The following is a 27,553-nucleotide window of genomic DNA, read 5'->3' as shown; positions in this document are numbered from 1 at the left end:
TAAAAAATTATTAAAAATATTTAGTATAAGTAATTTTTTATTATATTAGATTACACAATCTTATATAAGTGGGATTGAGAAATATTATATCTTCCATCCAAATTAACAAAGCAAGAGAACTGTATAAAAGAAAAAAGGTAGACTTAAAATAGGGAGATGAAAAGGCAGAGCACGCGCGAGAGAGAGAGAGGTTGTTCCAAGAGGACACCTAGGCCTGCACTTTCTCAAATTTACATGTAGGCCCATCCAAATATACTATTTCCTACACACGCCCCACGGGCTCTTCTTTTGCGGGTGGGGGTGGGTGCCTCCCAAACGGCTAATCGCACACCTTCGCCCACACACTTCCCGTCCAAATGTATCGCGCGCTTTTATTCTCGTTTCGTGATATTTGCGATTTCCCAACGTTCACATCCCTTCTTAAAATAAGGTATTTTATATTTATTATCTATTTCTTTGCTTATTTATATGCATTAAAAATATTCATATTAATGTCAGTGCATATGATTATAAAAAATAATTTAAAAAATTTAACACATATTTATTATAAATAACAAAATTAATTAATTTTTTATTTGAAAAATTTTAAGAAAACACTTTTTAGATTTTAAAATCTTAAATCAGTTTTATTTACTATTCTTCTAGTCATAAATATAAAACTCTTTTTATAATGTAATTTAAATTTTTTTTGAATTTTTTCCCTTAAATTTGTTATTTAGTTTTTGCATTAATTATTAGAAAAGATCATAATAATAATAATAATAGTAGTAATAATAGTAATAATAATACACTTGGTGATGGTACCACAATTCTCTATATCTATACATACGGGCAAGCCGGAAGCGCGACAAGTAGCAAAGTTCACAGCGTGTCGTGTTGTGGGGACCAGTAAAAAGTCATTAATTCTTAATTTGGTGATTACTCATAGGTACCGTATGCAATTGCAAAGTCATATTTAGCGATCGGTCTACAAAATTTATTATTTTTATGTTCTGCTCCTATGTTTAAAATATAAAAATCAGTTGAGAAATTTATTTTGATTCCAAATGCAGGACTCAGTTGATTTTGCTTCACAAATTTAAATTTAGTTTTCCAAACAACAATATTGATGACATATAATGAGGTGGGTTTTAATCAATGAAAAAAAAGTTTCTAATGTAAATGAATGAGGCATTTGAAAAAAATCAATACACATTTATTATAAACAATTAATTAATTTTTTAATTTTTATAAATTAGTTATCTTTTCGTAGAATAAGACGCCACCCGTTCATACTTCACACACCCGCTTGGTGGTTCTTGGCTTATAAATTAGTTACCCAACACTTCTGTATAAGATTGAAGGTAATAAGTAATTTACATATATTAAAAATTAGTTTAATTAATTTTTTATAATGAATATGTCTTGATTTTTCTTAAATAACCTATTTAATCACTTGTATTAGAACCATCTTTTTATAAAAATTCTCTTAACATGTCCCACCAATTGGCATGGTTTAAAAACATTATAAATTTTAGAAACAAATTGGATGAAACTCTTATTTATAATCAACATAAATTTTCTAACTAGCTCTCACATTTTCAGATGAGAGGAAGCATATATTTAAATGTTATGGTAAAAAAAATGTTATTAGTAATTGTTTGAAAATAGCAATACATGTACAAAATTAATTAATTAAACCCAGCCTCGCAGATATACAAGGACATTGTGGCGTGAGTTTGTACTAATTTTGGCAATATGCTGAAATAGTTGGTTGAGGAATTTTAATTATTTATTCTCAATCAGGTTGAGATTTATTTAATAAACTGATAATTAGGACCAGATGTGGAGAATAGTGATTAAAAAATGGAGAGCAAAAAGAGGACACAATAGGTTTAGAAGCAAAAGCTTACAGTCATCACTGTTCACTTTGGGGCAAGAATCTCCACAGATCAGACACAATTTTAATTAATTGATTGGGAAAATTTCAAATAAAGACCCCCTAAATATGTAAAATTATGATTTGAGAGGTGAAATGTCTAAAATACCCCTCAGCCAAATGACAAGTTGACTATGAGAAATGATAAGTTCACTTTAGCAAATGACAACTTCAGTAGGCCAAATTACAACTTGGTTGAGGGTGTGCCAAATGACGAGTTGACTATAGGAAATAACAAGTTCACTTTAGCGAATAACAATTTCAGTAGATCAAATTACAATTTGACTAAGGGTCATTTTAGACATTTCACTCACATTTACTATTTTTCAAATTTAGGGTCTCAAATTGTGAGACGGGGTCCTTATTTACTATTTTTCAAATTTAGGGTCTCAAATTGTAATTTTACATATTTAGAGTTCTTTATTTACAATTTCTCCTAATTAATTTTCATTCCAAAATGATAATAAATATGTTGGCAAAAAAAGATGATAAATAGTTAAAACAATTTTCACCATCTTACAATAGATATTTTGATTTAAAAAATAAAATATTTGGTTGCCATATATGTTCTCAAAATAAAAATAAAAACAAGTAAATCCAAATAACACATAATAGGAAAAAATTTTAGTTTACTTCTTTAATTGAATAAAGTAATTTTTCCATTTTTCTAATATTAATACTGCTACTCTAACATGACGATTTTTTGTACTGATCATTGTTTTTTTAATTATTCAATACAGGAGTATTTATAGATTTTTTTTGAAATTCATGTAAAAATATTAGAATTAGATCCCGTAAAAGAAGCTTTATGAAGTTGAGGAAAAAGAATTTTGTATGAAATTAAATAACTAAAAATGCACTTTTATTAATATATTATTTTTTTTGGTTTAGACCCCCCGGTATCCGGCACCCTTTTGGGTATCCGGCTAATCTAGAGTTTGCCCAGGTGGGTGTGGTGAGGACTCGAAACCGAGATCGGGTAGGCGGGTGCACACCTTGGTAACCCTTTACTTAACCATCCGGCCAAGTGAGTTAATAATACTTTCTTTCCAGGTGCAAATTTCAAAAAGATTATTTGCTACGAAAGTACATCGAATAAGTGCCTATTTGGCTAAGTGGTAGGATCTCAAATAAACCCGTTTAAATCTAAATAAGTGATTATGAAGTACGTTTGAGTTGTTTGGGTAATTTTTATAAAATCTTGATAAATCGTGATTTTAATCTTCCACTGTACTTTTAGGATAAACAACAAAGAGTAGTTTATGCGCTTGAAAAATTCTGATCAATCTTTAGCAATTAAATTTTCTCCAATATACCCTTTGCTCATTTGGTGCCTCTCTCTATTCCATCCACTCCTAATTCACTTCTTTTCTAGAAACAACCGTACTAATAATCATTCAAATGGTAATTATTTTAATTATTTGTTTTTTTTTAAAAACGTACAATATGAAACTGTTTTTTCTTTTAATTTTATCTAAAAGACATTTTTTAAAAAAATCAGAAAACTTGAATGGATGACATATGATTGAAAAAATGCGATGCAAATATTCAGATAATATTCTGATCTAATTCTGATTCGAGGAGCATCGTTAAATTAGAAAAATAAAATAATATTTAAATATTCATGTCATTTATTAAATTATATTTAATAAAATTTATTATTAAATATAATAATTATGAAAATGTAAACAACTTTATTAAATTCATGTCCTTTTTAGTAATTATACATCTATAAGTGATTTAATAAATGAAAACCAAACATAGTCACAATTCTTAAAATCACTTATAAAAAAAATCCAAACAGAAATCACGATTAATTAGTGTCATTTATAAAATTCATGATTATTTAAAATCACAGTTATTCACTGCTAATTCAAACGGCCCTAATAAAATGTTCACCGCGAGTTGCGATGCTTATATATTAAATTAAAATTAAAATTACTATACAAATAAACAGCAATAGGAATATTAAAATTAAAAACCTCGTGAATTATTAATTTCTCTGCTTTATGTTGAGAAAAGGATACGTGTCTCTCACATTCATCTTCTTGGTCTTGGTCTTTCGGCCAAGTCAACTGCCATGTCGCAGAGCCACAACCAAACCTTAGCAAGTTATTGCTTGAAACAATCATATAGCGTCTCCATAGACTAAACTCGTTCTCTACCAGTGAGAGTTTCAGAAGAAGATCATGGTTCTACCTGTTTATTTGTTCTTCTTTTTCTTGTTCTTGTTCTCTGACCATTCTGCTTCAGGAGATGGGTGCCCACGTTTCTGTGACTGTGGGAACCTGGGGAAGCTCTCGTTCCCTTTAACCACTCCAGAACGCAAAGACTGTGGGATTTTGCCGATTCATGGCTGTGAAAACCCCAACGCCCAAAAAACTGTGCAATTCGGGAAAAAGATGTTTCAAGTGACGAGGATAGAATCTGGGTTGACTCTTGCAGGAGTTGTCGTTAGAGACGCATATTTGGAGAAGCGTTTGGCAAGTAATAGTTGTGACGTCTTGCGTTACAATATTACTCTTCCTCCCAACTCAGCTTTGGGTTCCTTTCATATCTTGTCAACTATAACCATGTACAAATGCGATACTCCACTAAATCAGAGTCTTTCAAAGCAATTCTTGAACTATACAGGATGTGCTAAAGGTAAGAATGAGACCATCTTCTTCCGAACGCAAGATCAGGATGACCCTCCACCTCCTTTAGCAACATGTCCAAGGGTTCAGCTTCCAGTGAATGCGATGGCTTTCTCTCCTGATCCATTTACATTCATAGCTTCTGAATTCCGTGTTAATATTCAGCTTTCTCCTGGTTGTGCTCAATGTTTTTCTGACAAAGGCTCATGCCGTCTCAACAGCACCAGAGAATTTTATTGTCTCAAAGGTATGCATAATAATTAAGTAACATGTTAAATTTACCCTATCTTTTTTCAGAGGCTCATATTAACTGCTTGCCAACTAATCAAATGGGCTCTGCGTTTTTCTTTTGTGGTTTTAAATCTAATATTATCAACTCTGATACTAATTTGTTCATTTTGTATCTGCTTCTCTTAATTGTGGCGTAGATGAAATTGAGACAGAAAGACGGGCTTGGAAGCTGGGATTGCTAATAGGTAATAGATTAATTATTTACTTATTAATTATATTTTCAATATATCTAGATATAATAATTTCTAAAATAAAACAAATTGCATTTTAGATTTCTTTTAAAAATTTTCATAATTGCAATAATTTGTAGAATAAAATAATTTGTTGTCTACATTCGTGATTAATTGTAATTTTAAAATACAACAAGTCATTGTTTATTTCTATATTATAACCGGTAAAAATATCTTGTGAATTGCACCAGAAATTAAACAAAATAGAATTATTTATGCTTTTACAACATCTAGACAGCATTACATTTTGTGAAATTACCACTAAAAACATAAATCCACATATTGTTCCAAGTACGATTATTTTTGAGAAATTATCAAATTAGTATTCATTAAATATTTAAATTTTATTAATTTTTATGATTGTTTGGTTCGAGAAAAGCAGAGGAGAGACTAAAGATTTTAATGAAGTTCTTTTCCCATTGGACTAGACATTCAATAAAAACATCACTGGACAGATAGTGCCTGGTGATTGCTCCATAAATAAGTGAAGTAAAATTTGATTATACTTAAGTTGACCCTGATGATGAATACAGATAGTAGGAGTATTTTTAAAATCATTAGTGGTAAATAATAAAATTAGGTGGTTGCCGTGGTCCCGTGGATAAAACTTGAAGTTTCTGGTACACTGTGTCCTTTTGTGTGGTTGTGGAAACTTCAAGGTGGAGGGCAAAGACCTGACCCTTATTTTCCTGTCCACTTTTCCAAATCTTGATCCTGGTCAGTGTCCGAGTCAATGAACATAGTAAGCACACAGATTCATTCTATCATTATTAACACAAAAGATTAGCCGAAGATAATGTTTGTGTCACGAAATATCCATATATTTTGGCTGCCAAAAAGTATGAAATCTTTATACAAGTACAAGAAATCTTATTTGATGACGAAAGAGCACAACAAATCTTATTTTAATTGACTGTATTCGTGGCTATTATAATCCTAGAATTAATTAAAGTTTCAAAGCTCTTCCTCTAATTATACAAAACTAATTCAGTTACTTGTAAATATTGTTTGTTATGTAAATTTTTCCTTCTATGAATATAACTCTCATCAATGAAATGCAAGTTATTCCATTTCACCAAATTCTGTCACGTGGCATATATGTAGGTGTACCAAGTGCAACTGTTGTGATTATAATTGGTTTGGTTGTTATTATATTGCGGAACAAACGAAGAGACAAGTCTTTGGGCTCACAAAATCAGTCAAGAACCATTGAATCTGATAATACTCACTCAAATGTAATCCTAGAAGGTAGACACATCTACTTTAAGTTCCCTGTCTTCTCCTATGAGGAACTCGAAGAAGCAACAAACAAATTTGATCAATCAAGAGAACTTGGAAGTGGAGGTTTTGGAACTGTTTACTATGGTAAGCCACCTTAAAAATATGTATTGAGAGTTTCTTCTGTCAAAAATATTCATTCTTACATAGTTGAATTTTGAAGTTATATTATTGTGTTTGGGGAGATGCATTATTAACTTGTGTTAGTGTAGATGTTGATGAAAAGGTGTTGGTTTGATTTTAAACGACTAGGAAAACTTAAAGATGGACGAGAAGTTGCTGTTAAGCGGCTGTTTGAGCGCAACTCATGTGTACAGCAATTCATGAATGAAATTAAGATTCTAACACGCTTGCGGCACAAAAACCTTGTGTCACTTTATGGCTGCACTTCCCGTACCAGTCGTGAACTGCTCCTAGTCTACGAATATATTCCAAATGGAACTCTTGGTTGTCATCTCCATGGAAATCTAGCAAAACCTGGTTCACTACCGTGGCCCTTGAGGATGAGGATTGCCATAGAGACGGCAAAGGCATTGTCCTATCTCCATGCTTCTGGCATCATTCACCGGATGTCAAATCCACAACCTTCTTCTAGATCACCATTTTTGTGTCAAGGTTGCTGACTTTGGTATTTCCAGATTATTTCCCATGTTTGTGTCTCATGTCTCCATGGCTCCAGCAGGAAGCCCAGGTTATTTGGACCCCGAATATTACCAATTCTGTGAGCTTACTGAAAAGAGTGATGTTTATAGTTTCGGAGTCGTGCTGATTGAGCTCATATCTTCTAAGCCAGCTATCATTGTTACAAGGGCCAAGGATAAGATTAGTTTGGCAAATATGGCAGTTAAGAAGATTCAAAGAAGAGCGTTTACTGAGTTTGTAGATCCTTCCCTTTGTTTTGAGTCTAATGACAAGGTTAAGGAGATGATAATCTCAGTGGCAAACTTAGCTTTTCAGTGCCTGCAGAGGAATGGAGAGCTAAGACCTTCCATGGATAAAGTAGTGGAGTTTCTGCAGAAAATTGAAAATGGGAAGGATGATTATCTAAAGCACCTAGAGTTTCGTGGTGCTGGGTTTTCGAACTGGGAGATACATACATCTCTTCCCAACCTCACTACTTTTGGATGGAACTAGATCACTAAACGACTCAATGCCACAACTCCCTCCCCGTACAGTATGATCACCATTGTAAAATTAAAGTTGTTTTATTGTACCTAAGGGGGTGTTTGGTTACCTTCCAAAACACTTTTAAAATGTACTTTCATATAAGTTGAAATCAAACTCCTCTTATATAGTTATTTCGAACTCTGTAATATAGTTCTTTCCATATTCTCAACTACAAACATAATAAAATCTATTTTATATTTTAACCATTTTGACAATTATATTTGTTCGCTTTTATTTATTGGGTGTTTGTGATTACTTCCAAGAATCACTTTTACACTTTAATTGTCTTAATCCTCTATAAATTATATGAATGTGGGGAAGGATTGTTAAGATATTTATGTCATTATGGGTCATTAACTAAAAAATTATTTGGAAGAACCAATATTTAAGATTGATAAACTGAAAAGATTTAAATGTTTTTGCATTGGTGGAAGAATAATTAACTTTGATTCCAATCCTTTTAAGATGAAAATTGATATTTTTAGCATTTTCATCACTATAGTAATTGGAAAATCATAAAGCCATTTGAATGAGACTCTTAACGATTACTTGAAAAAACAATCCAACATATATATTTGACAGTCAAGTATATTACCTAAAAATATTTGACGGCTGTTTACCGGGAAAAAAAAGTTATCAAATAGTTTTAAATTTTTGGTAATTAAAAAAATCTATTTAACGGTTGACTAATATAAACATCAAATCAAATAATTACCCATACTTATTTGATGGTCGACATATATAATAATCATTAAATAAGTCTATTTTATCTATTCGCTGGGTGGATAAAATTTTGCTGTTGTAATACATGCAACCTACATTAATTATTATTTTATTAACAAGTATTTTAGTACAACTGTATTTGAGAAGTTTCTTCTTCACGGGAATGGGAAGGCCACATTTTCAGGGGTGAATTATGGAAATAGCGAAGAAAATGAACATAAGAACAGAGAAGGAGAAGGAGAAGGAGAAGAAGGCAAGGAAAAGGAAGAAAGATGCCAGAAATAACAAGAATATGAATTGAAAACGCGTTTTGAGTATTCTAAAATCTTCAGAAACTAGTCAACATCAAATGCATCTTTTTTCTCCTAACTTGTCTTCTTTTTCTTCATTGGACTCCAATTATCCAATCAAGTTCTTAACGTCTTCGACCACACATTAAGTTCAGATAATGCCCCTGGTGATTGCTCCATAAAAGAAGTAAAATCTAATTATAATTGTTGACCCGATGATGAAATTCATTAGTGGCAAATATATAATAAAATTAGGTGGTTGCCGTGGATAAAACTCGGAATTTCTGTCACTAGTCTTTTTGCCGTTGGGTGAACTTCGGTGGACGCAAAAGACCTTGGACTACTCAAAGTCATTCTAACATGACATTTGAGGAAGCTGAGTAGGAGCGGGTTAGCCTTATTTTCCAGGCCTCTTTTCCAAGTCTTGTTCTAAGTCAATGTCCAAGTCAACTAGCGTAGTAAGCACTCAGATTCATTCAACCATTAATAACACAAAGGATTAGCCAAGGAGATCATTTGTGTCATGAGAATCCGCATACCTTGGCTGCCAAAAAGTATGAAATTTAGTATGGTTACTCCTGGTTCTCTACTTCCTTTACTTTGTCTGTGTTGTTTTTTGCTTCCTCTTTCAGTTGCCTGTCCACCAGGGCCTTTTCCCTATGGAATTCTTGGGCATATTTACTTCCCTTTCTTTATTCCACTTGTAGAGAAGCGGTCATGAGTGGAGTGGGCGACCAAGGAGAAAGCGATGGAGACGGAGGAGGGGTGTCAGAGATAGCAATTAGGGAGGGGGAAGGGAAGGAGAGAAGGAAGCGGGGATGGCGAATTCACCAATGGACTTCATTTTTGGGTCTAGGATTGGAGGTGTGAAAAAGTTGGAGGGTGTGAAGGAGACACCACAACCGGTTATCAATCAGAGGGTGCTGTCGCTCTCATATAGAGAGAAACTTCTCTCTTTAGGGTGTGCTGGTTTCTTGGTGAAGCATGATGAAAATGAAGATATAGTAAATGGATGGAGGTCTTTTTTCATCAAGAAGAACCAACAGACAGAGGATGGGTGAGTGGTTGATACGGATTTGGCTGATAGAGTGAAAACAGAAGGTACAACTATTAAACCAAGGTATCCCATATTGAAGGTGACTGTGGAGCAATACACAGTGTGGTGCCAACCCAAGATGAACTCACTGATCATCAAACTCTTAGGGGCGCACGTCTTGAAGAATGTTCTCATAGATAGGGTTAGAAGGATGTGGAAACCAAAAGATCCCATAAAGGTTACTCCTCTAAGTAATGATTATTTTGTTGTGTCTTTCACTACTAGAGAGGATCGGGACTATGCTTTTCAAAAAGGGTCGTGGATGATTGATGATCACTATTTGTTGGTTCAACGATGGTAGCTAAACTTTAACCCTAAGAAGGCAGACACTCAACAGAAGATAGCTGCTTGGGTGCGTATTCCGAACCTTCCACTAGAGTTTTATAACTTTGAATCATTGGGTATTATTGGGGATATGATTGGCAAAACTATCAAAGTGGATCATTCAACCTTGATATATGATAAAGGAGAATTTGCTCGCATTTGTGTTGAAATCGACCTACAGCAACCTCTATTGTTGGCGTTCATAGCTTTGGAGAGGATTGGCAGTTTGTATATGAAGGGTTACACCAAGTATGCTTTTAGTGCGGGAAATACGACCATGAATAACATGCTTGTCCTCAAACTGTGAAGAGTACCAAGACGATGGCCACGCCAGAATATCTTGAGATTCAGAGTGCAAGCCAAAAGGAGAAAATCAGGGATAATCATGAGCAGTCGCCGGGTGGTGAAACTGACGACGGAGGTACTAGATATCCACTTGGGCCTGCAAATGTTGATTCGTCGAGACTTCAGTAGGAGTTCAACTCGACCGAATATGCAGGGATCTAATGGAAAGAATCACGGGACGGATTTGAAGGGAATAAATAATGGAGTTCATGAAATGGATAAGAAGGGATTTGGGAATGGAAGGACCCAAAAGAATCAATCTTGAGTCAACGGCAAGCATGAAAGGAAGAAGGTGTATAGGCCAATTGGTGTTTAGAAGGATAAAAGTGAAAAAATTGTCAGGATTTGCAATCAAAAGTCATGATTTTAGAAAGAAATTAAATAATAATTCCAGCATTGGACCATGGTGCTGGGATCTAAAAGGAAAATTGTACAAAAAATGAAAGTCAAGGGCAAGGAGAACATTCCTGACAAGTCCAAATACAAACTCAAAGCGAATATTAATCTCAATGAAAGCCTAATAGAGGTCTACAACCCTTTTATCTCATTGCAAGATGGGCCATCTGCCATAGAGGGCCAAAACATGATAGTTTGCAAGAAGCAATGCGCTAATGGGTCAGATGAGAATTTACATAACACTACCCAATCTAAGCAAACCTAAGTGGCGTCGTCAACTAGTGAGGATGTAAGGATGATTGTGCCACTAGAGATGTTGATACAGGTTAGTGATATGGGTAGCAGGACGAATATTGTGCAGGGGAGGGACATTGAAGCTTCACCAACTCAAACAATTGTTTCCCTATGAATTACATGACATGAATTTGAGGGGTACAGGCGCGAAGTCATTTTCTAGCCTGATACAAGAATCGAAAAAACATTTTTGCTTATGCTTTCTAGCATTAATTGAGACTTGATTGGATAAACAGAAAATGGAAAAAAGGATAGGTAGACTTGTGTTCCAAGACTACACTTTCATTGAAGCTGAAGGCTATAGTGGTGATATTTGGTGCTTATGGAATTCAGGTGTTTGTAAGGTAGAAGTATTGGAAAAGCATAGACATTATTTACACCTATCTATTGAGAATCCCTGTTGTGATCACTAGTTAATGATTGTCATATATGCTAATTCGCATCTGGTGCCGAGACGTGCTTTACGGTACGAGCTACGGCTTGAGCGTAACATTCATGGACCTTGGATTTTAGGGGGAGATTTCAACATGACTCTTTTTAATTTCGACAGATGAACTATGGCCACTAATGGTGCTTCCATTGACAGGGACTTCTGTAGTTGGTATGGGGAGTCAGGGGATATTAGATCTTAACTGTGTAGGTATGCAATTGGTATGAGGAGTCAGGGGATATCGGATCTTAACTGTGTAGATACTTTTTTCACTTGGAAATGAGGTAGTACAGAAGCTCGACTAGATCGAGCCTTAGCGAATGACAAGTGATGTAGCCTTTTCCCAAATGCACGTGTTTCTCATTTACCATTTTACATGTCAAACCATCATCCTCTCTTATTGCAACTTGATTTCACCACCGAGCATCCTAATAGGCCATTCCGCTTTATTGTATCTTGGGTGCTGCGCATGACTTCCAACACTTTGTTCAGGATAACTGGAATACCGATGTTGAGTGGAAACATAATATTACTCAATTTTTGGAAGCTTGCAGCATGTGTAACAAGCAAGTATTCGGCTATATAGAGGGTCACAAGAAGAAATTATTGCGTTGCATGGATGGAGTCAATAAAGCTCTGGGGAGAGGAAGGAATATCGAATACTATGAAGATCTCCAAGCTCAATTATGAAAAGAATTAGAGGTTATCATGCAAGAGTCTCTTCTATAGGCACAGAAAGCTCATGTGGATTGGTTTGTGTATGGTGACAGAAAACACACAACTTTTTCACTCACAAGCAAATGGCTGTCGCAAAGCTAATAGGGTGGATGCCATCTGGCTAGAAGGAGGTGACTGGTGCTATGATATAGATATAATCGAACGAGAGGCTACTAGTTTCTTTGCATCACTATTCATAGAGGAAGTACACTCTCGTGCTGATCTTATAACGGAGACTTCTTATCCCTTGATTGATAAGGCAAACTTGCAGATTTACAGCCGAAATGTTGATGCTATTGAAATTAAAGAAGCACTCTTCAGCATCGACGCTCTTAAATCTCCGGGTTCAGTTGGTTTCAATGCTCTTTTTTACCAATCTCAATGGGGTATTATTGGAATTCTTCGGTTAAGTACATGAAACACATTTTTGCCAACCTGAAGGAAGTGAAAGAAGAAAATAGAATGTTGATTGTTTTAATCCCTAAAAAGGATCCTCCTAAATCATTTAAAGACTTGAAACTTATAAGTCTTTGTAATGTGGTCTATAAAGTTGTGACAAAGCTTCTAGCTAATAGAATGAAGATATTTTTACCTCAGATTATCTCCCCAAACCAATATGGCTTTGTTCCCGGCCGACATGGCTCTGATAATATCATTGTAGCATAAGAAGTTATTCACTCTATGCACACCTTAGGTGGCAAAAGGGCTTACATAGCCATTAAAATTGATTTCGAGAAGGCCTACGATAGAGTTAATTGGTGTTTCCTACTACAATGTTTGAAGGAGTTGAACCTCCCCTCTCACTTCATTAACATTATTGAAAACTGCATTAGCTTAGCGAGCCTACAACTGTTATGGAATGGTAATAAAGCTGATTCTTTTGATCCCCCCTTATTTGTTCATGATTTGTATGGAAACGCTTGCTCATCTCATTTAAGAGCAAGTGTAGAAGAATGAATGGAAGCCGATTTGTTTGACAAAAAATGGTCCTCCCATTTCTCATCTTTTCTTTGTCGATGACATCATCTTGTTCGTCAAAGCATCTCTTCTACAAGCTGATATAATTAAACAGTGTCTGGATACCTTTTGTCATTGCTCTGGATTAAAGGTTAATTACTTTAAAACCCGTATCTTTTTCTCATCTAATATTAACCGCACTAGGTGATCGGAGATTAGCTCTCATATGGGCTTCACTCAAGTGTCGGACTTGGGCAAGTACCTGGGCATCCCTCTTCATCACACAAGGGTGAGCCAAGATATTCTCAAAGCGACTGTGGATAAGGTGAAACATAGACTAGATAAATGGAAGATTAATTCCGTATCTCTTGCTGGGAGGACTACGTTAACTAACTCGGTAACATCTGCTATCCCAAGTTATGCCATGCAAACTACTCTTCTTCCAATGCCATCTTGTGATACTCTTGATAAACTCAATAGAGGGTTCCTGTGGGGATCTACGGAACAATAAAGGAAGATATCGATTGTCGCATGGGACACTGCATGCACACCCAAGACGAAGGGGGGGCTTGGCTTATGGCACGCTAAATGTCAAAATCAAGCTCACCTCATGAAGATTGGGTGGAAGCTTGTGAAACGCCGTGATGATTTCTGGGTTAAAGTGATACAAAAACAGTACCGATGTGGGAATGACTTGCTTCCAACTATTGACAAAGAAAGGAGTGGGTCCAATGTTTGGCTGGGTATTAAGAAAACGTGGCAGCATGTAAAAGATGGAATTGAGGTTGTTGCAATGGAACAAACGCTAAATGGAAATATGATCGGAGTGGGCAATTCACTGTCAAATCGGTGTATGAACACTTGTCTCACGCTAATAAGCCTTCAGATATGTTATGGGAAAGGATTTGGAGGTTGCGTGTTCCCAAGGGTATAGAACAACAATGTGGCTTCACACAAGAGTTTATTGACTAATGCATTACGACACAAGCGAGGGCTTACTGATGATGCTTGTGCTGTTGCTGCAATCGAGGTCCAGAAGAATTGATTTACGTCTTACGTGACTGCGCTGACACCAAGCTGCTATGGTAAAAATTAATTCGTCCTTCCTTGTGGAGGCAGTTCTGTCATTTGAGTGTTAATGACTGGTTCATTTGGAATATTACATCCAAGAACATTAATGGTGATGAATGGAGTGCGACATTTGCTATCATTTGTTGGTGGCTTTGGCAGCGTCGAAATCTCTTCATTTTTGAAGGGAAGGAGATAACTAATGAAGCCATTATTTCTAGTACCACTGCTATCTTACATAGCATTAGACAGGTTCATAGACAACTCTCTGGAGCCACACTGCCAAACATCAGACGCCCGAAGGAAAATGGATGGCACCCGCCAAGCCAAGGTCGGATTAAACTAAACGTTGACGAAGCATTTTCTGCTGTTAACCGCGCATGTGCTTGCGGGGGTCTGTCACGTGATAAAGCTGGGAACTTCATGCAAGGTTTTATCTACGCCCTTGATGATGGTGATGCGTTACGTGCTGAGCTTTGTGCAAGCACTGCTATTGCCTGGGACGGTGGATACCTCACAGTTATACTGGAGTCTGACGCAAGCACTGCTATTGAGCTGATCAAGGGTGAGCCGGATGAGCTACAAGCTGATTATTATGTTCTCCATGCAATCCAGCTGCTTCTAGAGAGTGACTGGGAATTTCGAGTAACTCATGTGCATCAGGAGGCAAACAAAGCAGCAGACTTCCTCGCAAAGAAGGGCCTTGCAGCAGGAACAGGTCTTCATGGCATTGTATCAGCTCCTGAGGAGCTTGCTAGTATTCTGGAGGTAGATCGCACTTCTAGAAATAGCGGTCACGTAGACATTGCGTATGGTGTTCTCTTCTATTATAAAAGGGGGAAAAAAATGTAGACATTGCTTGTCTTTACTTGAGGATCCCACTTAACTTCAACACTACTTTCTTAAAAAATTTAGTTAACCATTTTTTGGGTATAAATACGATTACCTCCGGTCCTTAATATATATATATATATATATATATATATGCGCGTCCGCCTGTGTTAGTTGAAAATTCAATTTAGTAATAAATATAATATTTTAATTTATTTTATCTCAAATATTTATTCATTTTGCCATCAAGTAACTCATATAGTAATTGTTTGACAAAAAAAATCTTTATGACATTTACACGTGTTAATGAGTAATTCAAATGCACATCATTAATAAAGATATTTTAAAAAAAATAACATCTGTTTATTACAAATAAATCAAAATAAACAAATTATTTAACTAATTTTTTTAACATTCACAAATTAGTTACCTAGTTTTTATATTTAAGATATGAGGTAGTATATATATTATTTGTTCATATAATTAATAATTAATAATTATCATACATATTACATAGGGGTGTTTAGAACATACTATAATCTATTAAAAATTTTTTTGTTTTTACGTTTCACCATACAAAACTTTTTCCATATAATTATCTTACATAGCATGAAATTTGAGGTAGTATATATATTATTTCTTCGTATAATTAATAATTATTATATATATATATATTACATAGCGGTGTTTGAAAAATCCTATAATCAATCAAATTTTTTTTACGTTTCACTATACAAAACTTTTTTCGTATAATTATCTTACATAGCATAAAATTACTTCAAATAAACTAATTTACATACAAGATAGATTAAAGAATAGATAAATTAATGAATAAAAAAATTCTAAAAAGGAACTTATTATCAAAAAAGTTGTAAATGACCTCAGATAATATGGAAAATTATAATCAGCTTTTAACAAAAAAATTCAATTACCTTAAAATTTATTGACAAATAAAGAGTAAGTAATGACAAATTTCAAAATAAGAAATGACAATAAATTTAGGTTGGTCACTTGTCATTTAATAATTAAATTTTTTTTGAAACCTCTCAATATTTCTTTTTAAATACTATATCCAGTTTTAATTATGGGGCTTTTTTTTTGGCTAAAGTATAGGTATTTTTTTATTAGAGACAATCATATTCAAAACACTGTTGGGTACTAAATGTGGGCACCTCTCTCAAAAGAAATTCAAATTTTAGTTTATCATGTTGTCAGGAACTAGCTTCTTCTGCTAGAGCTCATTTTTTTGGTTTCATAAGATCTTATTTATAAAGTAAAAAAAGCTTTATAATATTGTGTGGCTCTTACCGTGACCAGTAAAAATTAATAAACTAAAAATCAAATTAACAAAGCAAGAGAAACTGTATACTCTAAAAAGCAAAAAGGTAGAATTAAAAAAGGAAGATGAAAAGACGAGCACGCGAAAGAGAGAGAGAGAGATTGTTCCAAGCTGGACCACGTAGGAAAAGAGAACACCTAGGCCTACACTTTCTCAAATTTACATGTAGGCCCATCCAAATATACTATTTCCTACGTACGCCCCACGGGCTCTTCTTTTGTGGGTGGGTGTGGGTGCCTCTCAAACGGCTGATCACGCACCTTTACCCTCACACTTCCCGTCCCAATTTATCGCGCCCTTTTATTCTCGTTTCGTGATATTTACGATTTCCCAACGTCGACATCCCATCTTAAAATAATGTATTTTATATTTAGAAAAAATTAATTTTTTAATTCTTTAACTTTTAATTTATTTTCAACTCAATCATCTAATTATGACTTGACGCGACTCAATTCTTAAATTTTTAATTTGGTTATAACTCAATTCCTCAATTTCTCACGTTTAATACTTTAATCTTTTTTTATATATAAATTATGTTGAGTCATCAATTAATTATCCGATATGCCAAAAATAATTATTTAAAAGTATTAAAAATGACAATTAGAGCTTCAACATGGGGATAAAAAAAAGCATTAGCTTTCTTCTTCAACCACTCCGGTGAGGCCACGCCTGCGAAATTAAAAAAAGCAAGAAGAGGGAGGAAAACAAGAAGGCAGAAGAATCGGACTAAGATACTATCAAATACAGCAAAATCAGGTCAAAATTTCAATTAATTTCATGAAGTTTGATCCCTCAATCCATTCTCATTGCTTCCAAATCCATCAAACAATACCGTCAATAACGTCACCGCCTTGCTCTTCCCCTTGGTGCTGCCGTTCTCCGCCATGTGGGCGAACCCATCCGTTGCCCTCTCGGCTTTCTCTCTCACGTCCGCCGCAACCTTGTCTCCTCCACACATCGCCAGATTCAAGAGCGCATACACCGCATTCTCCTTCATTCTCATACTTGATCCAGTTGCTGATGCTTTTTTTAATTTCGCCAGCGTGGCCTCACCGGAGTTGTTGGAGAAGAAAGCTAATGCATTTTTTTTTTCCATGTTGGAAGCTCTAATTGCCATTTTTATAACTTTTAAATAATTATTTTTGCCACGTCAGGTAATTAACTGATGACTCAACATAATTTATATATGAAAAAGGATCAAATTATTAAATATGAAAAGTTGAGGAATTAAGTTATAACCGAGTTGAAAGTTTAGAGATTGAGTCGTGTTGAATCATAATTGGAAGATTGAGTTAAAAATGAGTTGAAAGTTAGAGAACTAAAAGATTAATTTTCTCTTATATTGATTAGGGAAAAAGACACTAAAATACCTTCAAAATTACTAAATGACAAAAGAGGGTAGGTAAATTTTAAAATCCCAATTCAGACCTCAACTACTATTTTGGAATTTTCAAATCTTGTAAAATTACACAAATGCCCTTTACTTTTTTTTGACTTTTTTTTAAATACTGCCACATCAGCAATTCCGGCCTCCGGAGCTCCGACATTGGCGACCCTGCCGGCGACCAACCACTGAAGCTCCGGTGACCAGTTACCGAAGTTTCGATGACTACTCTTTTTTATATATTGACCACTCTTTTTTAGCTATTGACTAGATTTATTTTTAAACTCTGATAACACGTTACTAGAACTCCGGTGATTGGTTAGGGGAGTTTTAGTGACTACTTTTTCTTATGTATTGACCACTCTTTTTTAACTATTGACTACATTTATTTTTAAATTCTGATGACTACTCTTGCTAAGCTATTGACTACTCGAATAATGTGATTTACTTCTCTTGTGTAATCAATAGCTATATAAAAATATTCATCGGAACTTTGAAAACAAAAGTTGTCAATAGTTAAAACAGAGTAGTCAATAGTTATATGGAAGTAGTCACCGACAGTAAGGACAATGTTGTCGTTTTACAAGATTTGAAAATTCTAAAATGGTACCTGAGATCTGAATTGGGATTTTAAAATTTACCTATCCTAATTTGTTATTTAGTAATTTTAAGGGTATTTTGCTGTCTTTTTCCCTATTTATTATCTATTTCTTCGTTATTTATCTGCATTTCTTTTTTCCTGAAAAACCGCTTTACATGGCTTTTTATCATAACAATGTTCTCTAATTTATTCTAAATATAAAACTTTAATTCTTATTTTATTTATCTGCCATCAGTCTACAAAAGTTATTATTTTTATGTTCTACTCCTATGTTTAAAATATAAAAATTAGTTGAGAAATTTATTTTGATTCCAAATAAGTTGATTTTGCTTCACAAATTTAAATTTAGTTTCCCAAACAACAATATTGATGGCATATAATGAGGTTAGTTTTAATCAATGAAAACAAGTTTCTAATGTAAATGAATGAGGTATTTGAAAAAGAAATCAACACATATTTATTATAAATAAATAACTAATTTTTTAATTTTTATAAATTAGTTATCTTTTTCTTTTTTGAAAGAAGACCCTACACATCGACACTTCACACATCCACTTAGGTATGGGGTGCTATTAAATCAAGTGGTTCTTGGCTTATAAATTAGTTATCTACCACTTAATAACTAATTTACATACATTAAAAATTAGTTAAATTAATCATTTATAATAAATATGTCTTTGATTTTTCTTAAATAACCTGTTTAATCACCTGTATTAGAATCATTTCTTTATAAAAATTCTCTTGACATGTGCGACTAATTGGCATAATTTGAAAATAAATTATAAATTTTAGAAACAAATTGGATGAAACCCTTATATTTATAATCAACGTAAATTTTCTAACTAGTTCTTACATTTTCAAATGAGAGGAAGCATATATTTAAATGTTATGGCTGGTCTAAAAAAATGTTATCATGTCTAGTAATTGTTTAAAAATAGTAAACATGTACAAAAGTAATTAATTAAGCCCAGCCTCACAGACATAAAAGGATGTTGTGGTGTGAGTTTGTACTAATTTTGGCAATATGATGAAATAGTTGGGTTGGGGAATTTTAATTATTTATTCTCAATCAGGTTGAGATTTATTTAATAAACTGATAATTAGGACCAGATGTGGAGAATGGTGATTAAAAAATGGAGAGCAAAAAGAGGACATAATTATGATTATGTCTCCCTAACGGTTCAGAGGCAAAAGCTTACAATCATCACTGTTCACTTTGGGGCAATAATCTCCACAGATCAGACAGACAGACAGACACAATTTTAATTAATTAATTTTCATTGCAAAATGATAATAAATATGTTGGAAAAAACGATGATAAATAGTTGAAACAATTTTCACCATCTTATATTAGATATTTTGATTTAAAAAATAAAATATTTGGTTGACACGTATGTTCTCAAAATAAAAAAAACAATAAATCCAGATCACACATATTAGAAAAAAATATTTTAGTTTACTTCTTTAATTTTATAAAGTATTTTTTTCATTTTTCTAATATTAATACCGTTAATCTAACACGACGGTTTTTTTGTACTGATCATTGTTTTTTTAATTATTCAATACATTAGTACTTGTAAATATTTTCTCAATATTTAAAATTTAAATATAGATTTTTTTCAAATTCATGTAAAGATATTAGAATTAGATCCCGTAGAAGAAGCTTTATGAAGTTAAAGAAAAAGAATTTTGTATGAAATTAAATAACTAAAAATGCACTTTTATCAATATATTATTAATAATACTTTCTTTCCGGGTGCAAATTTCAAAAAGATTATTTGCTGCGAAAGTATATCGAATAATAAAATGTTCACCACAACTTGCGATACTTATATTAATAAATTAAATTAAAATTACTATGCAAATAAACAGCAAGAGGAATATTATATTCTATAGTTATTGTTTATTTTTTATTGCTTATTCTTTTGGTTAGAGAAAAGAGAAGAAGCGTCTTTCCCTTATCAAGAGCCTGCCTGTACTGAGCCTTCTTCTCTGGACTATGGACCACTCCCAAATTATCGCGAGTTTTCCAGTCAGATACTTGAGTACGGGTCTCAGTTTATCGTCGCCCTCACGCTCACCAACCTTTTTTGCCTCTTTCATTTGTCTAATATGATGAAAATAAATGTATTCACCCGAGGACTCGTCTCGGTAAGCTTAACTTTTTCCCCCTTCAACACTTTTATTTCTTCCCCGTCCTGTCTTGTTACGCTTTCATTATCCCTTTCTCTCACTTCTTCTAACTCCTTTTGCTTTCACTTAGTTTTCTGCTGCGGAAATAAAGGGGAATCTTCACTGTTCTTCCATCTTCGTCTTCCTTCAGTATTCTGGATTAGCTCCTCCAACGGTCACTTAATTGGAGATGCTTCCTTTGGTCTCATTGTTTCTTCTCCTTCTCTGTAATCGTTTTTCGACTGTGACTTCTCTAAATGCCGAAGGCTCTGTGCTTTTGGCTCTTAAGCAGTCCATCACTGACCCAGAAGGGTCTATGAGTAACTGGAATTCTTCTGATGAAAACCCCTGTTCGTGGAATGGGGTTACATGCAAGGAACAGAGTGTCATTTCTCTCAGCATTCCAAAGGGGAAGCTTTACGGCTCGCTTCCTTCTTCTCTGGGGTCTCTTTCTCAGCTTCGCCATGTGAATTTCAGGAACAATAAGCTCTTTGGGAAGTTGCCTCCTGAGCTATTCGCAGCACAGGGACTGCAAAGTTTAGTCCTTTACGGCAATTCCTTTTCTGGGCCTGTTCCACAAGAGATTGGGAAGCTCAGGTACCTTCAAACCTTAGATTTATCACAAAATTTCTTCAATGGGTCTTTACCTGCTACAATTGTCCAATGCAAGAGACTCAGGTCCCTTGTTCTGAATCACAACAATTTCACCGGTTCTCTTCCGGATCGATTTGGTACTGATTTGTTCTCTCTGGAAAAGCTTGACCTTGCTTTCAATCACTTCAACGGCTCAATTCCTAGTGATATGGGGAATCTATCTCGTCTACAAGGAACTGTAGATTTATCTCATAATAGTTTTTCTGGCTCAATCCCACCCAGCCTTGGTAATTTGCCTGAGAAGGTCTATATTGATCTTACTTTCAACAATTTGAGTGGTCCGATACCACAAAATGGTGCTTTGATGAACAGAGGACCAACAGCTTTTATAGGCAACTCTGGTCTCTGCGGACCTCCGTTGAAGAACCCTTGTTCTTCAGAAACTCCTGGTGCTAGCTCGCCTTCCTCGTTCCCATTTCTGCCAGATAACTACCCACCTGGGTCTTCTGGTAATCCTTATGTGAGGAATGAGAAAACCAAAGGGTGGAGTAAGGGTGCTATTGTAGGCATTGTTGTGGGTGATATAGTTGGAATTTGCCTCTTGGGTCTGTTGTTCTCTTACTGCTACTCAAGGGTCTGTGGGTTTAATCTGGATAATGAAGATGAAGCTGGTTTTGAGAAGGGAGAGAAAGGAAGGAGGAAAGAGTGTTTTTGCTTCAGAAAGGATGAATCTGAGACCTTATCAGAGAATGTTGAGCAATATGATCTTGTCCCGTTAGATGGTCAAGTGGCATTTGATTTGGATGAGCTTCTCAAGGCTTCAGCTTTTGTTTTGGGGAAGAGTGGAATAGGCATTGTCTACAAGGTAGTGCTCGAAGATGGGCTTACCTTAGCTGTGAGAAGATTAGGTGAAGGTGGTTCTCAAAGGTTTAAAGAATTCCAGACAGAAGTGGAAGCAATAGGAAGATTGAGGCATCCTAACATTGTTACTCTTAGAGCTTATTATTGGTCTGTTGATGAGAAACTTCTCATCTATGATTATATACCCAATGGAAATCTTGCTACAGCAATTCACGGTAAGTTGATAGATTCCTTCCTCTTTTCTATTTTAAATCTTGCTGCTCTTTGTTTATGTCAAATACCAGGCGAGTTCAAAAGCTTGAACTGCGACCAGTTGCATTCATGAATAATTATACTATCTAACAATTTGATTCTTTGGTTTGATTCAATGTCATCAGGGAAGGCTGGAATAGTTGCATTCACGCCACTTTCTTGGTCATTTCGGCTGAAAATCATGAAAGGAATTGCAAAAGGATTGGTCTACCTGCATGAGTTTAGCCCCAAAAAATATGTCCACGGAGACCTGAAACCAAGTAACATACTGCTTGGGCATAACATGGAACCCCACATTTCTGATTTTGGACTTGGAAGACTTGCAAATATTGCTGGAGGGTCTCCAACTCTGCAATCCAATCGTGTCGCTGCTGAGAAACCCCATGAAAGGCAGAAGAGCTTCTCTGCATCAGAAGTCTCAGCTAATGTTTTGGGAACTGGCTATCAGGCTCCAGAAGCATTGAAGGTGGTGAAGCCATCACAGAAATGGGATGTTTACTCATATGGTGTGATTTTGATAGAGATGATCACAGGAAGGTTGCCCATTGTCCATGTGGGAAACTCAGAAATGGATCTTGTCCAATGGATTCAGTTCTGCATTGAGGATAAGAAGCCACTCTCAGATGTAATAGACCCATATCTCCCTGAAGATGCAGATAAGGAAGAGGAGATTATTGCAGTTTTGAAGATTGCAATGGCTTGTGTCCATAGCAGCCCCGAGAAGAGACCGACAATGAGGCATGTTCTTGATGCTTTGGATAGGTTGTCCGCTTCTTCTGATTGAGAAATTCTAGGAATAATAATCTGTGAATGAATTGTGAATACAGTTCATTTGTGCAGCTTTATGTTTGGTCATGCTTAATGGTTTCAAGCTTGTTACTTAGTTTTGTCAGAGTTTCACCATAGCTCCTTGTAATTGAAGTGCTGAGAGAATGATGAAGCATTTTGTTTGAGGCAATGCAACCTGATGAGTCTCATTGTTATTTACCATTACAAAGGAACTGCATTGCATGTTGAGAAGTTGGTATTTACACAACATTCACTGAGATAGCTATAAGAAGCCTATAAAAACTCAAAAAATTAAGTGTATCGGCTGATCTCACATGATAAAAATAAACTTACGAGTTTTTATAAACTTCTTATGCTTGTTCATCCTATCTATGTGTGAGATGTGCATCTAATTGTTTATGTTGGTGTGCCATGTGTAGAGCATACTGAGAGCATTTTTCTACCTTCTTGTTTGGTTACGTGTATTTTATTTAATGAAGGAAAATAAAATCACAGAAGAGAATGTCTTGGCGTTGCTTTATTTTAGCCTTGGAGCGCAATATGTTTGCTTTATATTATTCTTGCATTTTTTTTCTGGGTAAAGAGAAGAGAACCATTACTTTAGTGGTGCTTGGACATGCCTTAGCTTCTGAACCTTTGTGAACCAAAATTAAAAGAGAGAGATGATTCTGATAAATCATTACTTTACAGATAAAGGAATGAGTGTTTTCCAAAGTGGTCAAATAAATTTAAGGTTGAATTCTCAATCTGTGATCTTAATAATCGGGTAATTGTGTATAACTGTTGATTCTTGACTGTATACTTTTCCTCCTTTGAACCATTAAAAGCATTTATTATCGACAAAGAATGATGTATTCCGCGCAGGCCATTCTTGTCTTTTGGCTTTCACCCTTCTTTATTAGCATTAACCTTTGTATCAGTCATACTATTTGAGAATTTTCAAAAGAAAAAGGAAAGAGAAATCCAAATTTTCCGACCTTTTCCTGACCGCCAAACACTGATGAGTGAGGAGGATAGCTTAATTAAAGACTTTACAGACAACAAGAGGAGACCCCACATTCTATTAATTTAAAGAAGTGGTTGGACTTTGGGACAGCCAAGTCATGTGGCGCAAATTTAGGAGAAATGGACTCCAACAACAACCTAAGCTAGAATTCCTGGCTGTCATTAGCTATGATCTATGAACTTGTAGTTCTACCACGTATCCATGTCACGTTGCTTCAATGTTCAAAAATAACATGTTCTTAATAGTGGGACACAGTTGTTTCGTTCTTTTTTAGAAACTGTCTCTGTTTTCCATCTCATCAAAACCTAAGATATAAATAATAACATATATCTTTTCAGGCCCTCTCGTCCTTCTGCTTCCAAGTAAATAAGAGCTTGAGCACGTGGGTCGATCACATTTCACTAGAACCTGTACTATAATTAATTGGGTTTAGGAAAAATTAAACATTTGATCATATAATTTTAACTCACTTAAAATTCAATTCATAAACTTTAAACTTTGATTAAGTGCAATTTAGTTTCTACAATTTTGACTCAAATAAAATTTAGTCCCTAAATTTTGACCGTGACCTAATCTTTATGATTTTAATTGTTTAATTAAAACATTGATCCCTAATATTTAAGAAGTAACTTTAATGGCAAATTTACCTATATGCTACAAATAGTTAAAAAAAATTACCCAAATCCTATAAAATAAACAATATTTACTCAAATGCTATATTTAAAGTGGTCGAGGCCAAGAATAATTTAAAACCATGAAGAAATCAATCTTGGGCTGATGGAGTTTACCTCTTTATTTTCTCTCTCTTCCCATCAAATCACCTACAACTCAGACATTATTTCTTTTATTAAGATGAAAAGCTAAATTGTTCATCTCTGTTTCCTGACTCCTATCCTACCTCTTTTTCTTCAGCATTTTAATTTTTTGCTCCTATCTCACTCCTAAACCCCCCCCCTTCGTGTTTAGAAAGAAAGAATTGACCAGGAATGAATATAAGAAGATACCAAGATTTAAAATTAAGGATAAACAATATACAAATGTAAAAATCAGAAAATTTTTAAATATAATCATATAAATGGCATACTTCATAATCTTTCTATCAAAGCTTAGCATGCTTGTTGCCACTGGGAAAAATATTTTAAACAATTTATGGCGAATCTTTGTATCAAAGTTTAGCATGCTTGTTGCTATTGGGAAAAATATTTTAAACTTTAAAAAAATTACTTTTAGGAGAAGTCGGAAGTATGGGTAGCATGCACCCCACTAGATCCTTTCTTTGCTCATGAGGGAGGGGTGAATTGTATTATTGATGTGAGAACCTTGCAGTTAACAGTTAATAATCTGTAAGTATTTCTTGAATCATAAGGCTTTCTTTGATTGTAAAGATTTTATAAGATCCTTCTTTTTTTTTTTTTTTTACCCAAATAAAAGTGAACTTATTTTTTATGGTTATTTAGGATGATTTACAAGTTTGTTACTCCTTTTTTGTGTATTTTTCTAATCAAGGCCAATGGAAGGAAGGAGAAATGTCATTGTCTTGTTTAAAAGTGAAACCAATTTAGAACAGTTTTTTTTTTTCCCCTGTTGCCATATTAACATTGAATTTGAAAATCCCAGAAAACAATTATTATCTCCAATGGAAGTTAGCTAGAGAATGCAATGAAATGAGTCATATAGCTAGTAAACAAAAATTAATCATCACTTCTCGTTGTTTTTTCACCAATGGCTTACTTTACTGTCTGAACTTCCCATGTGCATTTTAGTTGAAATGGGCCCATCAAGTGTTATTTGGACAGCCGACTTAATGAAAGATTCTCACCCTAAGATTTCACTTTCCACAAGCCATGTAGACAAGTGAAAGGACAAATAGGCTTAGGTATAGGCCGAGATTTCCAGCATTAGATTTCAATTTGTCTACTACATATATGAAAAGTCCTTGTTAGTAAATTCTAGCCATTTAACCAATGCATTATTAAATGTAGAACACCCTGGCAAACTGTTACTTTTATAATATTAATAATAATAAAACTTGTAACTGCTAAGTAACATTCAAAATGTCTGTATTATTTAACTTGATAGCTCAGATACTTAATGCGGAAACATGAGGAAAGACAGAAAATTTAGGCTGCATTCTTTCTCGTGATCCTCAACCTCTTCACGCTTTCTACAAATTCTCTGTGTCAGAAATGACAGAAGAACAAGGAAGTGAAAAGAAAATTGTTAGAAAAAAGAGTTCAAAGCAGAAAATAATCTTAGAATGCAGAATTTGGTTATTCAAACAAGATAGAGGAAAGGGGAAACTTACTTCCATGGGACATCACCTACGGTTCTCCAATGATCTTCTCTGTCTTTGTAGAACAGTAAATACTCTGACTCAGATTGGAACAGTTTCAAACCAGAAACAGATTTGCTTCCTGAATATGAATTGGTACAAGAAGTTAATAACAACAGTATTAGTAAAGATTAAGAATAGGTATCTTCTAGAAAATTTCTACCAAGCCCACTTAAAGAATCTCTGTGACTTTTCTCAGATGAGAATTGCTGGTTATGCTTACCAAACATGTTTTCTAACTGGTTTGCAAGGCTTGGGTAGCCTTCATGATCAAGGACACAGATTTTTCTGCCTACTGTAACACCATCCATGTTGACCTTAACATAAGCCCACCTATCATTGCTTTGGACACCTTCTATTTCTTCATCAAAGTTTTCTGGAACAGATTTAGAATGCATTGTGCTTGAGCTCTTGAGGTTGAGATTAGGCTGTGGCCAATCCATAAGGTCGTCATCATATCTCCACAAGCTTAAAACTGAATATATTCACAACAGTGTCACATTATTAGTTTCAAACCTTCTTATTCTACTAACCAGCAAATCAATGATAAGTTGATCTAATGTCAGATAAGTAATCATCAGCAAAAGAATGGAAATGAAGATAAACAAGGGATTTTTAAAAGGCTTACAGTTGCTAGATGAATGATAAGCTTCAGGTTGGACAGTTCTGAGGCTAAGTCCCAGATCAATCATGCCATCTTCATCATCCTCTTTGCCTTGATAGAAATCTGGGTGAAAAGTTGAAGAGTTCAGAAGAAAGCTTGAAGTGTTTGAATCCATGGAGATGTGGAGCACTCCTAATTTCTAAGCTTAGGAATGTCGGACTCTTTCAGAGATGGTGTAATGAGTTGCATTCATGTAATTCATCTATTTATAGGATCAATTTTGATTATATGTATAACTAAAAATTTAAAAAAGCACATGGAAGACAATGAAGCTTCCCCCCATTATCAATCATTGACTACACAAAGCTTATCTTCTGGTACTGTCAACATGGGACACAAGGTAGAAACAAAACACCTCAACAACATGAAATGGCCATGTTGATCCTAACAAAAGTTGTTCTGGATCCTGCTTCCTCACTTCACTACAAAACCTGAGACTCGTGTTAATATTCCGTAATGCTGACTATATACATGCAAGTGTATTTTCCCACTTCAACGTTAGTTATGATCTGAAAGTTAATAATCTCAGTATTGAACATTTTGATAAAAGATATTAAGCATCAATTTA

The 27,553-nt window shown here is 34.6% G+C and overlaps 3 protein-coding genes across 3 annotated transcripts; 2 read left to right on the top strand and 1 right to left on the bottom strand.

Annotated features, from left to right (window-relative positions):
* The first annotated feature begins 4,107 nt into the window (after nucleotides 1-4,107).
* Nucleotides 4,108-6,976, top strand: LOC114716952 (LEAF RUST 10 DISEASE-RESISTANCE LOCUS RECEPTOR-LIKE PROTEIN KINASE-like 1.1). Its single transcript, XM_028902033.1, has 4 exons — nucleotides 4,108-4,801; nucleotides 4,983-5,030; nucleotides 6,180-6,440; nucleotides 6,606-6,976. Exons 1-4 carry the CDS (start codon nucleotides 4,108-4,110, stop codon nucleotides 6,974-6,976), a joined length of 1,374 nt encoding a protein of 457 aa, XP_028757866.1.
* Nucleotides 6,977-20,591: 13,615 nt separating this feature from the next.
* LOC114716945 (receptor protein kinase-like protein ZAR1) lies at nucleotides 20,592-23,184 on the top strand. The gene is made up of 2 exons (XM_028902025.1): nucleotides 20,592-22,157; nucleotides 22,320-23,184. The coding sequence occupies exons 1-2, from the start codon at nucleotides 20,678-20,680 to the stop codon at nucleotides 22,976-22,978; spliced, it is 2,139 nt and encodes a 712-aa protein (XP_028757858.1). The 5' UTR covers nucleotides 20,592-20,677; the 3' UTR covers nucleotides 22,979-23,184.
* A 2,890-nt stretch (nucleotides 23,185-26,074) lies between these two features.
* On the bottom strand, nucleotides 26,075-27,135 carry LOC114716948 (auxin-responsive protein IAA32-like). Its single transcript, XM_028902029.1, has 4 exons — nucleotides 26,950-27,135; nucleotides 26,545-26,796; nucleotides 26,295-26,403; nucleotides 26,075-26,164 (listed from the first exon to the last, which is right to left on the bottom strand). The coding sequence occupies exons 1-4, from the start codon at nucleotides 27,098-27,100 to the stop codon at nucleotides 26,110-26,112; spliced, it is 567 nt and encodes a 188-aa protein (XP_028757862.1). The 5' UTR covers nucleotides 27,101-27,135; the 3' UTR covers nucleotides 26,075-26,109.
* Nucleotides 27,136-27,553: the final 418 nt, after the last annotated feature.

This window comes from Neltuma alba, unplaced genomic scaffold, assembly GCF_004799145.2.
Source record: "Neltuma alba isolate B1F8T4 unplaced genomic scaffold, ASM479914v2 tig00011700_pilon, whole genome shotgun sequence".
In the NCBI taxonomy this organism is placed as follows: domain Eukaryota; kingdom Viridiplantae; phylum Streptophyta; class Magnoliopsida; order Fabales; family Fabaceae; genus Neltuma; species Neltuma alba.
This window is presented reverse-complemented; position numbering and strand designations above follow the sequence as displayed.

Bases quoted from the DNA above. Each gene is read 5' to 3' on its own strand.
- LOC114716945 (XM_028902025.1), top strand. From the start codon at position 20,678: ATGCTTCCTTTGGTCTCATTGTTTCTTCTCCTTCTCTGTAATCGTTTT. The intron at 22,158-22,319 runs GTAAGTTGATAG...CAATGTCATCAG, and splicing joins TCTTGCTACAGCAATTCACG to GGAAGGCTGGAATAGTTGCA.
- LOC114716952 (XM_028902033.1), top strand. From the start codon at position 4,108: ATGGTTCTACCTGTTTATTTGTTCTTCTTTTTCTTGTTCTTGTTCTCT. The intron at 5,031-6,179 runs GTAATAGATTAA...GCATATATGTAG, and splicing joins GAAGCTGGGATTGCTAATAG to GTGTACCAAGTGCAACTGTT. The intron at 6,441-6,605 runs GTAAGCCACCTT...TTAAACGACTAG, and splicing joins TTTTGGAACTGTTTACTATG to GAAAACTTAAAGATGGACGA.
- LOC114716948 (XM_028902029.1), bottom strand. From the start codon at position 27,100: ATGGATTCAAACACTTCAAGCTTTCTTCTGAACTCTTCAACTTTTCAC. The intron at 26,797-26,949 runs GTAAGCCTTTTA...GAATATATTCAG, and splicing joins TTATCATTCATCTAGCAACT to TTTTAAGCTTGTGGAGATAT. The intron at 26,404-26,544 runs GTAAGCATAACC...ATTCATATTCAG, and splicing joins CCAGTTAGAAAACATGTTTG to GAAGCAAATCTGTTTCTGGT.